This window comes from Tenrec ecaudatus, chromosome 5 (genome assembly GCF_050624435.1).
Source record: "Tenrec ecaudatus isolate mTenEca1 chromosome 5, mTenEca1.hap1, whole genome shotgun sequence".
NCBI lineage: Eukaryota > Metazoa > Chordata > Mammalia > Afrosoricida > Tenrecidae > Tenrec > Tenrec ecaudatus.
This window is the reverse complement of record NC_134534.1, coordinates 140,696,196-140,712,245: the sequence shown is the minus strand read 5'-3', so window position 1 is coordinate 140,712,245 and position 16,050 is coordinate 140,696,196. Positions and strand designations below refer to the sequence as shown.

Sequence of the window (16,050 nt, the reverse complement as noted above, 5' to 3'; positions counted from 1 at the left end):
AGTAATGGGCCCCTGGCTCATGGGTGGGCTTTCCTTCATCTTGAGATCTCCATGGGTGACATCCTCTGGCACCCTGAATGTTCTTGGTCCCTTAGGTGCCAAGGCTAGGGCCCTGCTGTCCACTCTCTGACCAGGGTCTATTCTTCTGCTAGCATGTCCATGGCCAGTCCTACTCAGTCCTGCCTGTACTCCGCAGGGGCTTCTGCTTCAACCTGCGTGAATCAGTGCCCAGGTGCTGACACCAACCATCTGTTCGTTGGCTGCATGATGGTGCCTTGTGCCTTGCCATGATGCAACCATTATCTCAAATACCAGCAAGGACAGGGTTGAGTGGAGCTTCCCGATGGTCTAGAAAGAAAGGGTTGGTGAAGATCCCATTGTGAAAATGAAACAATAAAATTCTATGGATCACAACGGAACATTTTCTGACTTGCTTGCCTTTGACATGTCCTCCAGAGGGATCAGTCACTGGAAGGAGATTTCATGCTTGATGAAGTAGAGGGCCAGCAAGGTTGAGGAAGATGCTCAATGAGATGGCCTGACATCATGGTCACAACAATGGACTACACCATGCTGGCAACCGTGGGCATGATGCAGGGCCAGACCATGTTTGGTTCTGTTGTGCATAAAGTCACTGTGAGCTCAGACCAACTTGACAGCAGCATCTTCTCTCTCTTTTTGGACACATTGTTGATGTGACCTGTGAACTATAACTCTATTTCACGTCCCCACCCTGACTTTTAATTACTTAGGAAAGCCCTGGTGGCATAGCAATGGACTGCTAATTGCAACGTCAGCGGTTTGAAACCACCAGCTACTCTGCAGGAGAAAGACGGGGCTTTCTACTCCCATGAAGAGTTACAGTCTTGGGAATTCACAGGAGCAGTCCTGCCCTGTCCTACAGGGTCACTGCTATATGGCATTGACTCGATGACAATGAGTGTTTTTTGTCTTATCATGATTTAATCTACTGCTCCTCTCAAATTAAAATAAAATTAAGTGATTATAAATTAATTATTTTCTCACCATTTATTTTAAAAGTGACATGAAAACAAATTCAATCGGAATCAATTGCTTGAAGGTGGCACAGGGCAACCGGTCACATCACACTGGTGGGGTTGGTTGTTAATGAAGGTGCACGTACGGCATCTGTGGCTTCTGAGAAAGTACACGAAGCCGATAAAACCCTCCACACCAGAATCACTTAGATGTGTCTAGAAAACTTTGAATCTTCCTGACAATTTTATTACAGAGGCAATGGAAATTAGGCTGTCTTGACAGCTGGCAAAAAAGCAGTGAGGATATTCATAAGAATTAAGGAAACCTTTGGAGCGGTTGGGTAAAGTGTTGGACTACTAACCCTATAAGGTTGGCAGTTCAATCCCACCAGCTGCTCCGAGGGAGCAAGATGAAGTTGGCAGCTCCTGTAAAGATTTACAGCTTTGGAAAGCCCATATAGAGTCTCTGTGAGTTGGGGTTGACTTGATGGCAGTGGGTGTGGCTGGTTTGGTTATCGGGTCGTTTATGTCGGAATCAACTCGATGGCCATGGGTTTGGCTTTTGGTGTAATTACATCAAAGTCAAATATTTTATATAACTATCATGATGCTTTATGCTTCCACCCCTGAAAAAATTTGTTGTTTTTAAAAAATGAATGGATGTAGATCCAAAATCACTATTTGGAAAGGAGACACTTACCCAGAATGCTTCATGTTTTGAGGCTTATCCATTCGGACAGCAAGTTTGATTTTGAGGTCTTGATCTGGGCAGTTTTTGGAGACTGCCATTTTGTGCCACTCTGACTGTTTGGGGCTGTTTGGGGTGGGATGGAGAATAACCTGTAAAGAAGAAGGAAACAATCTTAGCCAGAAAGCAGAAACTGTGTTACAGGGACTCCCCGGCCCCCTGCCTGAAATCCACTTTTATTGGTGTAAAAAAATATTCCAAAGAGCAGAGAGTGGTCTCTACTTTCCAGAGCACACAGTCCCCACCCTGTCACCCCTGGGGAGCTGAGGGGGCCAACTGGGAATTTTTTTATAGATGGGGACATTTTGATGCTGAGAGATTAGGTGACCTGGCCTGGCCACATGACCCATGGGGAATCAGTGAGGTGAGATTGCGTCTTGGTGATTGGACTTGCATCCCCAAGCCCGTCTGTGAACCACGCAGCCTACAGACAGAAATGGTTCTCCTCCTGCTCGTCCTGCTCAATTCCGTAAAGGGAGGATCATGATCTTTGTGGTTCTGTTAATTTTTCTAAAGTTCAGCATGGTCTTTCACTCGAGTCGGGCAGCCACCAGAGGACCCTCTCCACACACCATTTTCTTCATCTTTAAGCAAGCTGTCTGTACTCCAGGCGTACCATACAGTACAGAGCGGTATGTATGACATAAGGAAGAAACACCCTTAGATTTTAGGGTGCAGCCCCAGTCCACTCCATCTATTCTTCTCGATTTAATTCACCGTAGACAAGGGGAATATCGGCAACTGCTACAGGGGGGAATGGAAGGGTCTGTATTTAATAGGAGAGAAGTGTGAAGGGACAAGACTTGTGCAGGGTCACACGGTTCACTGGGGTTTCTTCCTGACTTGAAAACACATGGCTTCTCGTGGCTTGGCTCGACGGGTTTCTTCCTGACTTGAAAACACATGGCTTGTCGTGGCTTGGCTCGACGCATGCCCAACGAAGCATCTGTTTTAAAAGTGACCATTCTGCATGCTGTCCCAGAGATGGCACTTTTTTGAGTCGTCTGCCTCGGATATGATGAGAGACTCAAGAAGCATGCCTCTCTAAGGACAGCATCCCCGGGAACCACACGGAGCCTGGGGGACTTGCACAGAGGGTGGAACAAACTACCTGGAAACGCCCCCTATGTTTGGAAATGTGAGCACAATACAAGCACTATAGCACCCGGGTAACTAAGATTTGGCCCCTGCAGGGCAGCACACCCTGGTTTGCTGCCTGCTGCTTTGGCTCTGCTTTCAAAACACCTCTTTCTCTAGTGTGGGGAAGGAGGGCTCCCCTCTGGAGCTTGTTCAGGTCTGGAGAAGAGGCGGTGGAGGGCTCAGGGGGGCATGATGGCCCTCCAGATGCTCAGATAGCTTGTGCCAGGGAAGCATGGTCCAGGCATAGAAGGTAGAAACAACTGTTTTCTGCGTGACTGGTGAGGAAGCGTTCTGTGAAGGGCAGGGACCACCGCAGCAAAGTCAGTGCGCTGTGACCAGACCACATTTATGCTGATTAGGTCCCTCTCTTCTGATCTTAGGGCTGACTTTATCTTTTGTGTGTGGGTGTAAGTGATCAAATCCCCGCTCTCTCAGGAAAGCAAAAGGAAGCTGGTGGCACACATGGTTAATTGCTAGGCTACCAACTGAAGGGCGACAATCAGAACCTACCCCATGCCTGGGGAACAGACCCAGAGCACAAGACAGCACAAGACAGCAGCCTGAGGAGGCCAGCAGGGCAGGTGTGGTCTGCCACACAGGGTTACAATGGAACAGAATTGACTGGATATTGCACAGCAAGGAAAGGAAACTTCAATGGCCTCACTGAACACAACATTAGCATCTTCCCAGTGTCTTGTGATATGATTGTAACACCAGAAAACCTCATTTCTCCAAAAAGAAGCTGCTCAAGTGTTTGGATGATGCCCTGCACAGGATGCTACTTGTGAACAACCACTCCAACATCTGGAGGCGGATCTTACATATTACAGCCATTTCCTTTGTACGGATATGCTATATACATTATAAATCAAGCATGGGTATCAAAGTTTCAAATGGATTGGTTAAAGAGGAGAAGTATGCTTTAAACAATCTTAAAGTTCTTAATGGCTTGGTATTGCTATTAGCTAATATTTTTAAGTTATGCATGCACACATTTCATATGTAGCTAGGATGAGGCTCATTGATAAGATAAAATAATAAGTTGCCATCAAGATGTTTTCAAGAAGACTCCTGCTCATGGTGACCCCAGCTGGATCAGGGTAGAATAGAACTGTTTTCCACTGGGTGTAAGTGGCTGCTTGTTTGGAAAGGGATCACCAGGCCTTTTTGCTGAGGCACCTCTGGGTTGACTTGAACTGCCAACGCTTCAATTAGCAGCTGAGTGTTTTAACTGTTGCATCACCAGGGAAACTCCATGGCTAATGAGCTCACTGACGTTGAGTCAGTGATGTCCACTTACAGTGTCGCCCGCCTATGGGTTTCCGAGACTAACAGTTTTCAGGAGTAGAAAGTCCTGTCTTTCTCTCATGGCGTGGTTGGTGGTTTTGAACTGCCAACCATGTGGATGGCAGCCCAGCAGGTAACCACTACATCGGCCTGGCTTGCCCTCCTGACCCTGTCACAGAAGTCCGCTCGCTCCTGATTGTTGGCCAGGATTGCATGACTCAAACCCTATCTTCAAACCATAGCTTTGTGATAGTAACATTTTTTTAGGCCATTTGTTCATTTTCTGAGAGTTAATTTAATTAAAACCACATTATATAACTGCACGAACCTACAGTTTTTCATGGCAGCAGGGACTCACGACATACGTGCACCATGCTAGAGCCCTCATCGGCCATTGGGTGGTGGAGAGCTGGGCCTTCGCTGAGATTTGTTGTGAGCTGCTTCCCCGGGGACTTCAGTTGAGAGCAGCCCGTGCAATGGAGTACATTGGTCCCCAGGGAGTTCTAGGCTGTAGTCTTTAAGGGAGCAGATCAGTTTGTCACCGCAAGTGGCTTTTGGTTAGCAGCAGAGCGCTTAATTGGTTGCACCACTTTGCCCATATATGGCCTGGTCTGTAAACGCCTCCTCAACTAGATCGTGTTCTATACCCTGAGGCCCAGCCCCTCTCTCTCCTGAGCTAGTTGCTTTGCAGTGAGGAAAGAGGGTGGGATGTGCTGAGAAGTAGGGGAGGAGGTAGGCCTAGAGAGGAGGCCCAGGCACGGCCAGAACAGCAGCAGGAAAGGCCCTTGGCCTCTTTCGGCGCCCCGCCTTTTGGCAAAAGCAAAGCAGGAGTGGTGCTCTAGGAACCCGGAGCTCGTTAGCAGGCCTCGCACCATATGGATTCTGGGCGCGTTTCCCACTGGCAATATGGTGTCCATTCGCTTACGCAAATGGCCGCAGCTCATTACTGGCCGCCCCACAAAGGCTTCACCCCACGTGGTGCCTCCCGCGGGAGGCCGCTCTGCAGGCTGGATGGAGAGATGAAGTCACTGCAGCCCCCCTCCGTCTCCTCCTCACCCTGCCACTCACCCCGATGGCCCCCCGACTCTTTTGTGTGTTAGCCCTACTGACTTACCAGGGCCCTTCTGGGTGCATGTGTGCCCCAAGCCAAGCAGACACCTCATCTGGACATTCCAGGCTGCTAATCAAGCACTCTGTCATCCCAGCCGCCCGCCCCCCGTGGCCCATGTGTTCGGGGCTTTGATGTGGCGGCGCTGGGGTGGGGGCCGGGCCCTCCTGTTTGGCACGCTGTACTCCAGCCAGCCTCAGTTCCCCGGGAAAGCGGAGAACACAAGCTGCAGCTTGAGGGACGCTCCTTCCATCCCTGGGCCTGCCCACCCCCTCCAGGCTCACCTGCACATCTCTAGACGGGCAACTACAACACGCACACTGGCCTCTAGCTGCCCCACTGCACTTGATTTTCTGGTGGAGCGTCGGGAAGCCAAGGCGTTTGGCCTGTCTTGATCCCTGCCCTTGCCTTGTACAAGAGAGCCGGTGCAGGCGGCGCACACCGATGCCTGAACAATAGTCCTGCAAGGTCAGCAAGGGTGTGGGGAAGTGGACACTTTGTATGTCTTTTGTGGAAGGTGTGGGAAAGACAGACTCTGAAGATGGGGAGAGGGCTGTTACGTGGACATCATGAAACAAAATATATGGGCATTGTGGAATGGGAACTCTTGTGCTCTGTAGACTTTCACCCAAACGTTACAATTAATCAATCGAATTAAATGAGATAAAATTACACAAAAGAAAAAATAACAACGCTGGTAGCTCCATTTTTTGCTTAGGGACAAGGCTGCCATGAGCTGATTGCCACTCACAGTGACTCCACACGACACAGTAGAGCTGCCCCACAGGGTTTCCAGAGGGAGCAGAGCCTCCAGGACTTCTCTCTCTCGTGGAGCAACTGGAGAGTTTGAACTGCTGACCTCTTGGTTAACATTTGTGCACTTAACCATCAGGCCACAAGGGTTTTATGTGGCAAAAAGAGCCCTAGAGGTCAGTTGACATCGTTCCTGGCAAGTTCCTTAACCCCTCTGGGTCTCCGTTTGACCTCTGCATGAGAAGAGGGATGACTGCGCCTGCTTCGTTAGGGGTATGATAAGGACCCAATGAAGTGATGCACCAGACAAGATACCAGGGCAGGGACGACACTCAGAGGTCATCTAGCAGGGTGGTCCCGGGCAGAGTTCCCACCTACCATGAGCCACTTTTCTCCTTTATAAAACAAAAGGGTCTGAACAGTCACATGCTTTTTAATATTTTTGACTGAGACCAGTTTTGAGAAACTGATGGATGCCGTGAACTAGAGGCTCTAGAAGAATGTTTATTTGCAAACAATATCCAGGAGATCAGCGACCCTCATATCCAACTCTGGACCTAGTTCAAACATTCCCCGCACTGGCCAGTTATTCTTATTCCACCCAACACTGATGTCCTGGGTCTCTGAGATGCTTAGAACTTTTGGTCATTTCTTTGAAACAATAGCTTGGAGAGAAAAGAAAGGGAGGCTACCCCCACCCTTAGGTTTATGGGTGTTACAAATGTTTCTTATTCTGATACTAACTTAAAAGTTGGCAGTATGAACCCCCTAGTGGCACCACAGACCGGAAAGTCTGGAGGTCTACTTCCCTAAAGTGTACAGTCAAGCAAGCACTATGTAACACATGGCAACATTCTGTAACACATGATGTGATCTTGAGCCAGCACCAACTTGGTAGGGATGCCTTTTCAAACTTTTGGTGGGCGTGTCTCTCTTTCCCTAGGCGGGGAATAAACACCTGTCACTTGTTAAAGAAACAGCAACCTCCCCTTTCCCTTCACGTTAGTGCCTACAGCAGGGCAGGCTTGGTGTTGGCCTTGGTTGCACGTTGTTTCCCAGCCTAGTCAGATGATTCTGGGTCAGCTGTCCTGATTAAAGTGAGGGTGAATAAGTGGGGAAAACTGACAGAGAGCATGGGGACTACATTCCTGTGGGGGCTCTGTGCCCAGGTGCTTCTATAACGGGTGACCACTCTTCAGCTGAAGGATCTAAGTCAGAGGCTCAGAGAGGGTAAGTGACTTGGCCAAGGTCACACCGATATTAGGAGGGATTATTCATTTAATCTAAAAAACAAAAAAACCCACCTCACTGCCATCGAGTTGATACCTACTCATAGCGACCCTGCAGGACAGTGTGGAACTTCCCCCTGTGAGTTTCTGAGACCAAAAACTCTTTACAAGGGTAGAAAAATCCCACTTTTCTCCTGAGGAGCAGCCAGTGGTTTCCAACTCTTGACCTTTTCATTAGGAGCCCAACATATAACCACTACAGCACCCTGGCTTCTCCCTATGCATTTCCCAGGATAAAATAAAACCTACTGAGGGTCTTTGTGTTGGACTCCGAGGATAGGCTGGTGAACACAATAGTTGAGGTTTCTTCTCCCATGAAGATCTTTCTCAGATCAGTGGGGCAGGCAGAATGCAAAATCCCTATACATTCTCTCTCTTGATCATTGGTGATAAATTCACTGGGGACATGAGCAGGGGGCTGAGAGGGCAGATGATGGAGGACGGGCAGTCAGAAAGGGGGCTCTCCAAAGATGTGGCTCTTTGAAGAGCTGAGGAGGAGACGGGTTCAGGCAGAGAGAAAGCTCTCCCAGGTGGTTAAGAATTTGGTTCATCTGAGGAGCATGCGATGTGGCCAGGGATGCTGGCCATGGCTGTGGCAGCTGAGGAGGTTAAAGAGGCAGGCAAGGCGCAGACCAGCCAAGTCCTTGCGGACCTCGCGAACCTGTTCAGCTGTGATGGTGAGAGCAGTGTTGGGTCACAGAAGTCCTTTGAGCGAGCAAGAGACACCTCCAACTTAGGTTGTAAACATCCGACTGGCTGCTATGGTGCAAGAAGGAATGTCCCCCTGTCACCCGCACCTTTGCCAAAGTGGGTGGTGCCACCCCTAAGGGGTGTTTCAGCAATGTGGGGGGCATTTTGGGCGGCCAGAGTAATTGGTGCTGGGCTCTCTCTACATTAATGGGTGAGGACCAAGGATGCTAAACATCCTGTGATGGCTGAAGCAGTCGTCTGGGAGGTGGGGTCATCCTGGGCCCCAGCTGGTCTTTGAACACTCCAACTGGAGGGTAATGGCAGGGAAACACCTGCTTATAATTAACTGAGTCATGAGCCTAACTGCTTTACATATAAACCCAAAGTAATTTGGGTACTTTCTCAGGGAATCAAGGAAACTTTACCAAGGGCAGTTTATCCTTTCAGACAATCACGCTGCTGATACTCAGGCTTTTGAGACCCCAACTCAAGGGAGTTCTTCTTTTTAAAAATTTTTAATAAATCATTTTATTGGGGGCTCTTACCGCTCTTATAGCAATCCATGCACCCATTGTGTCAAGCACATTTGTACATATGTTGCCACCATCATTTCCAAAACACTTTCTTTCTACTTGAGCCCTTGGTGTCAGCTCCTCTCAAGGGGATCCTACGGGTGTCACCGTCATCAAGGGGGTTCGATGGGTGTCACACTCAGGGGGGCTCTCCAGATAAGATTAGGCCAAGCATCACTTCTCTAGTGCACTCGTGGTACCTGAGTGTTCACACACTGACTGTATCGCGTCACTGTCCATGACTTCCCTTTGAGCTCTCCTCTACCTCATGACAGTGCAGGATGGTGCACACGACTCACAGTGCTTGAATGTTAAACAACAGGCTGGAGGCTCAAACCCCCCCCCCCGCCGCCCCCCAAGACACCTTGGAAAAAGGCTCAGAGATTTTCTTCATCATCTGGAAGCACCCAGACAATGAAAACAAGCGTTGCACTTCCTGGCCCATGCAAAGCTCAGTGCCTTTGGGCAGGAGGTTGGCTTGCTGACCAGGGTGCCTTCTGGGAGAGTCAGAGGGCCCAGTGGCTGATAGGCAGAGGACCAGAGGAAGACGTGCCTGCCAGCAGGACTGAGAAGCGTGCGCGACTGCAGACCAAAGGACTGATTCATTACGTGGCTTTGATCTCGCGTTACTGTGGCTGTCCATTTCTCTAATAATTCTTAGAGAAAAACCCATCATCTAGTGAAAGCCTTACAGAGAGCAGTCAGTTCTACTCGGGCACACGGGGTTGCTATGAGTTAAAGTGGATTGGATGACAGTTATTATATTTTTTAAGTATCGTGACATTTTGTCGATTCTGAGATGAGTTGGCCTGTTAAATTGTCTAAGACGTCATTTCAGGGTAATGAAGGGGTCTTGCAGGGCTTTGCTGTGAAAGCATGTGGGGGTCTGATGGAGCAGAGCCCCTGCTCGATAGAGCAGAACCTGAGGTTTGGACAGGTTGAGGGGCTTGCTCAAAGTCACACAGCCAGGAAGGGACACTCCAAAGCAAGACTTGCCAGCACTTGGTATTTCTTCCCAGCATTGGGGACACTGTGCAGGCACTTGGCTGAATCCCCCTTAAGTAAGAAATGCTTACCCGTCCCAGCTCCTTGTCTTCCAAGGCCAGGACACCAGTGCTCTCTGTGAACAGCTTCACCTTCACGGCAGGCAGCGCGTGGGTCGTTGAGAAGTCACCCTGGGTGCCCCAGCTGTGGATGGAACCAGAGAAAGACAGTGTGGAGACCTCTGGCTTGACAACCCTTGACCCACCAGTCTTAGTCCCCGTGTGGGGTGAATACAGAGTCAACCTCGGGCAACACTGGCTGTCGCACCCCCTTCCCCCCCTCCAAAGTGCCCGAGTGGCAACACAGTGCTCATTTACTTGTGAGGCAGAGGCAAAGATGGACGCGCAGCAAGTTGCCAGGGCTTCAGAGAGCACTAGAAGGAATCAGTTGGAATGATCAGGAAATCAAGTTGGTGAGCATTTTCCCCAAGTATTTGCTCTACTTAGAAACTCTTATTCCGAGGCAATGACTCATTTTTCAGTGCCTCCCCTGGTCACTAGTTCTGAGAAACTGCGGGTTTGGGATTTAGAGATGGCTTCTCATTGAGTCCTGGGGCAACACCTGCTGTAGTGGTGGGGAGGAGGAAGCCCGCTTTCACCGGCACTCCGAGACGGGTGGGATAAGGAATGAGTGGAGCAGGGATGATCAAAGAAGGCTTGGGAGGCTAGAGCGATGAGGATAAGGGAAATACCATTCCCTACTTGCTGGCCTGTCAGTATCTGAGTCAGAGGTCTCCCCAGAGGAGAGCCCGTTTCACCAGGGCAGAGGGCTGGCTTGGCTGATTGAGCTTCTTGCAGGGCATCTTCCTTCACTCATGATGCTTGAAGAGCCACCTCCATCCTTTCTGTACCCGGAGCTGCAGTGACCCTCCAGAATGGAACATACATGGCATTGTGCCCGACTCCAAACTCCTCCATAGCCGTGTCCCTTTGCACTTGGGCTGCAATGCACACCCCACTCATCTTATCAATCTCATGGGCCTCCAGAGTTGGCCAACTCCAGGCTATTGCCTGTTTCCCTCTATTACCAATGCTTCTCTAGACCCCACCTTGGCCTGGCTTTCTTTTCCAGTTTCAGCTTAGTGCTGCTACCCCAGAGAAGAAACCCTTTTGATGGGATATTCTCATTTGGCCCCAGTGTCAAAGCGTTTTAATGGGCTGTTTACCTTTCCATCAGGAGGTTTATAATCAGTCACATTTATGTGACCGTTTAGCAGGGGGCTCTCCTAGTGCTCTGTGGGCTTTGGGAATGCTGGGCGGTGTGGATTTTGTTTTTGTTGTATACCCAGTACTTAGTATAGTGCTGGACACTTAGAAGACATGAAATATTTGTCAAGTGGACAAATCATGCCAGATAGATGTTCTCTTTGCAGAATTAGGATACAGTAGACGCTATTTTATATAGAGTATTTACAATCGGAACCATTTCAAACACAATTTTTTTGGCTATTGTGAATTTAAAATATATGGCAACATTTTAATTATGCAATTTAGTGACATTTACCTACATTGGGATTTTTTTGCATCCATCATCATTCTTTCCAAGGACTTTTCATGTCCCCAAACAAAGATTCATTACCCAATAAGCATTAATTCCCCATTCCCCATATCACAACACTTTACTCCTCAAGTTCCCTCTGTGTGCCTGCCTACTTAGCTCTACTTCATGTGAGCGGGTCAGAGGAAGGAGTTCTGCTGGCTCAGTGGGTAAATCGCTTGACTGCCAACTGAAAACCTAACAGCTCAAGCCACCAGAGGCTCCGAGGGAGAATGGTATGGCAGCCTGCTTCTGTAAAGATTACAGTCTTGGAAACCCGATGGGAAAGCTCTGCTCTGCCCTAGAGGGTCGCCATTAAGTCGGAACTGAACAAACTGCAAAGGGTTTATAAAGGATCATACAATTGTCTTTTGTGTCTGATGTGTTACTCAGCATATTGTTTTTAAGGTTACTGCAAATTGTAGTAATGTTTCAGAATTCCATTACTTTTTATGACTCAATCTATTGTATGGATAGGCCCGATTTTGTTTATCCACGCATCAGTGAATGGTATGTGGCTTGTTTTTACCCTTTGGCTATTGTGAATAACTCTGCTGCGAACATTGGTGAGCCAGGATCTGTCTCCAGTGTTTTGTGTATGTACTTGGGAGTAGAGTTTGCTGGATCGTGTGGTAATATTTTTTTTAATGAAAAATTTTTAATGGCTCTGTAAATGTAACTTCTTATAAATACATCTGGTTTTATCTAACCATTGTTATATGACTGAGATTTGTTTGGACATTCATTTTCAAGTTCATCTTTGATTGTTTCTGGGGGATAGACATCTAGAGGGCAGATCACTTCCTCATTAACATTATGGCACTCTTATGATGCTGCATCAGCTGCACTCGCTGATGAAGCCTTCCAAGGCTTGGGATTCCTCGTCCCCAAATGCTTTCCTCAGGAGAAGCTCTTGCCTTTCCACTCTCAGGGAATGAACGCACAATTTCCAGGCCTTCCTTGTCTGCATTGCTCAGGGTTTCCTTTGGCTTCCTTTGTGATTGTTATTTGCATTGGCAATGAATTGGCTGCTAGTCAGCTTGAGCATGCTACCTTGTGCTTGTTGACTATTGAACTGTTTTCTTTGGTAAAGTGTAGATATTTGACTTCTAGTCTCACTCTTGTACCAAATTAAAGAAATCACATCAACTAAGCTCAGTGACATAGGGAGCCTAGGGAGGGTTGGCAAGAGAGGACCAGCAAGGAGGTGAAGGGATAACCAGGCCCACAGGGATTTAACGCCCAGACTCATTGCTATCAAACCGAGTTCCAACTCATAGTGCAGTCGAACTCCCCACAGAATGGCCAAGGCTGTAAGTGCTTACAGTGGTAGATTGCCACATCTCTCTTTGTAGAGCAGCTGGTGGGTTCGAGTCACCAACCTTTCAGTTAACAGTTGAGCACCTCAACCGTAGCACCACCAAAACTCCTTTCCAGGGGATTTTAGGACATGGAAATCCTTGAGCAAGCATAACAGCCTCTAGGGAGGTGACATGGAAGAGGACCTAAGCCATCAGAAGAACTTCTTATGTTGTTGGTGCCCATCATTAGGGGTCTCCACATGGGTGCTTCAGCTGCGAGGATCTGACTGCCATCAGCCTGCCTCCATGGTGTCTCCATGTGGTTCTTCAAGCTCAGGCCACTAGAATAGTTCCATGTGTTTTGTCAACTGCAATGTCTCTCTGGGAGTGAGCTGAGAGAGGGTGTGTCTCCCCCCTCCAAGGGGGAAATACAGGAGTTCCCAGAATCCTCAGGAGAAGGCCTTGCCTACACAGAGGACTCATTGGCTATATGTCCTGACTGACAGTCTAGATTCTACCCCTCTACTCTTAATCCTCAAATTGTCACCAGATTATGTTACGACCACAGAGGGGAAGCAAAAAAGAGGAAAGACCTCAACAAGATGAACTGATGCAGTGGCGGAAATAATGGGTTCAAGCATAGGAACAATTTTGAGGATGGTGTGCAGGACCAGGTAGTGTTTTGTTCTGTTGGGCACAGGATCTCTATGGGTCAGAACCGACCCAATGGCACTCAATAACAAACATTAGAAGAGACCAGTCCTTCGGGAAGGATATCATGCTTGATAAAATTGAGGGGCAGCAAAAAGAGGCAGACCTTCAATAGGATGGCTACAACCGTGGGCTCAAACATAACCACTGTGAGGATGGTCCAGGACTGGGCAGGGTTTCATTCATGGGGTTGCTATGAGTCAGAGCCGACTCAATGACTCCTGACAACAACAGCCTGCTTTAGTATCTTCAGTTCTAAAATAAGCTAATTTTCCAGAGTTGTCGTAAAGTAAATAGTTGTAGGTTTGGAGGAGGATTAGGCTACCTTCCCTTCCCAAATAAGGGTAAGTGTTCTAGTAATAATAATCACTTCTATTTTGTGCTATCCATTCAGCAGGTATTTATTAAGCATCTCAAAACAAACAAACAACCGCCCTCATTGAGTTGATTCCACCTTACAGGACCGAGTAGAATGGCCCCTGTGGGCTTCTGAGACTATAAATCCTTAGAGAGTAGAAAGCCTTTCTCCCTCAGCATCTGCTAGGTGCAAACTCTCGATTGGGTGGGTAGCAGCCCAGTGCTAAGCCACAAATTGTGCTGTGCTAAACTATGGAGTTACAATAGCAAGCCAGGTGGACATTGCCCTATTCGCAAAGTGAATAGTTCATAAGGCAGTTCGTTGTTGTTTGCATTTCACAAATAAGAAAATGGAGAAGAAATTCAAGACCTTGTTCATTTTAATCCAGTGAACTGTGACCAAGCAGGGCTAGAACGCACATCTCTTTAATTCCCTGTTTGTAGCTTTTGTTACTAATCTTGTCATGATTATCACTAACAAGCATTGCTAATGATTAGCAACACTGACAAAAACATGATCTCTAATTCATTATTTATGATTAATTGTGCCGTTAATCTCTTTGGGCCTTCATTGAGTTAGGCCAGGGGAACGGGGAATGAAGAATCCCTCCGGAAACCAACAGAGCTACCTAAAGAGGAGTTTTAACATTGATCCACAGAGCTGAGGCTGTGATCCCAATGACCTGGGGGTGGCCCTTATTGTGCCTCCGTGAGATTTTACCTTGGGGCCTAATTCTTGGGGATTTTTCAGCCTGCTCAGCAAAAACGAATGCTGTCTTGCATCGACCTCTGCTGCTAGTCACCCTGTGCTGCACAGCTCAGAGGTGGTAAACGTGGTTCAGACCACAGGGCACAGCAAGGCTTCCACGACCCTGATGGAGGAGACTCAGACTGAGGCAGAGAGACTGCCCTGACAGCACCCACCCACTTTGACCCTGAGCTGCTTTTCCTTTCCGGCAGGCCCACATCCATGCTTTGTCTTCCACCATGAACCTGGCTCCCCTCAAGTGGTTAGACCTACTACTGAACCTCAATTTATCACTCAGGTTTAAAAATGGTGACCTGGCCTAGTGGTGCAGGCAAGAAGTAGAAAGTCTGTCTCATCTAATCAGGACCAGCTGCACAATCTTCAGGGCCCAGCACAAATGAAAATGTGGGACTCCCTGGCCAAAAGGCAGGGTGGGGATGAGGGTTGATGGGGGAGAGTACCAGTAAAGGTACCAGCGAAGAAAGCAGTTTTCTTTTTCCTATCTCCTTTGCTCTAATCCATGCTCCTTATTATATCAGCCTTCACTTACAAACATGAGCTCAAAGAGTAGATGATTAAGAATTTCAAGATGGTGACACCAGGCCACTAAACCAACTACATGGACCCCATGCTCAGTTCCTGACGTGTTTGGTAAAGTCGAGGGGCAGCAACAGGGAGGAAAGCCATCAACAAGATGAAGTGATACAGTGACTGCAACAATGGGCTCAAGCACAGGAACAATTTTGAGAATGGTGCACAAGACTGGGCAGTGTTTTATTCTGTTTGCATAGGGTTGTTGAGATAGTTAGGTTTATTAAGTCAACCTGGCCAATAGGAACATGTGGGTGGAGATTAATCAGGTTGCAGTTTGATTGGAGGGCAAAGAGATAAATGGCTCTGCCCCCGTCTCCCTTGCTCTCCGGTGAGTGGACCAGTGTGCTGCTGCTGCTTGAACTAGTTCTCTGCCTCAAACTGTGTACTCCACTACCTGTGGGCCAAGCCACCCCACGGATCATGTCTCTACAGCTTGAGGCTCCTTCAAGACCTGCTTTGCCATGCTGCTGGTGCATACATCACTTGAGCCTGAGGCTGGTGAATTCTGTCGCCTTGCATTGCTTGAGTTTGATATCTCATTAGGGCTGCTTCGCTGAGCTCCCATGCTACTGACGGTTGCTAACACAACCTGCTGCCTGTGGGCAAACTCTAATGTCTGCTTCTTTGACCTTGTACCGAAGCCCCCATCCATGATTGAAAGGCTTTCAGTATATTTAACTGTCCCACAAAAGAGAATTGAACTGAGCCCTCAATACTGTTGTGTATACTATATTCCTTCTCATTGTATAAACACACACAAACACACACACATAAAATCATTAGTGTCTTGATTTTGTTTCTCTAGAGAACCCTGCCTAACAGTCACTGAGTCTCAGGCCACTCGTGTCTGGTTAGCCAGTGCTTTAAAAACCACAGGAAAACATGCTGCTCAGTCCTGTGACCCCACCATGATCAGTTGTGGATTGGATGGTCAAAAGGGTTTTCATGGGTGGATGATTTTAAAAAATAGATCACCATACCTTTCTTTCTCATCTATCTTAGGCTGGAAGTTCCTCTGAGACATGTTCAGTATCACAGCAACACACCAGCCTCTAGTGACAAGCAGGCTTTGGTGGTGCATGAGGTGCACTGACTGGGAATCTAGTCTGTCTCTCACATGGAAGGTGAGAATTCTACCAGTGAATACCACGTCCTACTCCCGTCTGGTTATTCA

At 48.1% G+C, this 16,050-nt stretch overlaps 1 protein-coding gene across 2 annotated transcripts in view; it reads right to left on the bottom strand.

Moving 5' to 3' along the window:
- CADPS (calcium dependent secretion activator) overlaps positions 1-16,050 on the bottom strand; it is a 534,502-nt gene that overhangs the window by 198,374 nt on the left and 320,078 nt on the right. For both annotated transcript variants that reach the window (XM_075549950.1, XM_075549951.1), the window contains exons 7-8: positions 9,662-9,773; positions 1,699-1,838 (exon numbers count right to left, since the gene is read on the bottom strand). In XM_075549950.1, coding sequence (XP_075406065.1) covers positions 1,699-1,838; positions 9,662-9,773 — 252 coding nt within the window. The remainder of the gene's footprint in view (positions 1-1,698; positions 1,839-9,661; positions 9,774-16,050) is intronic.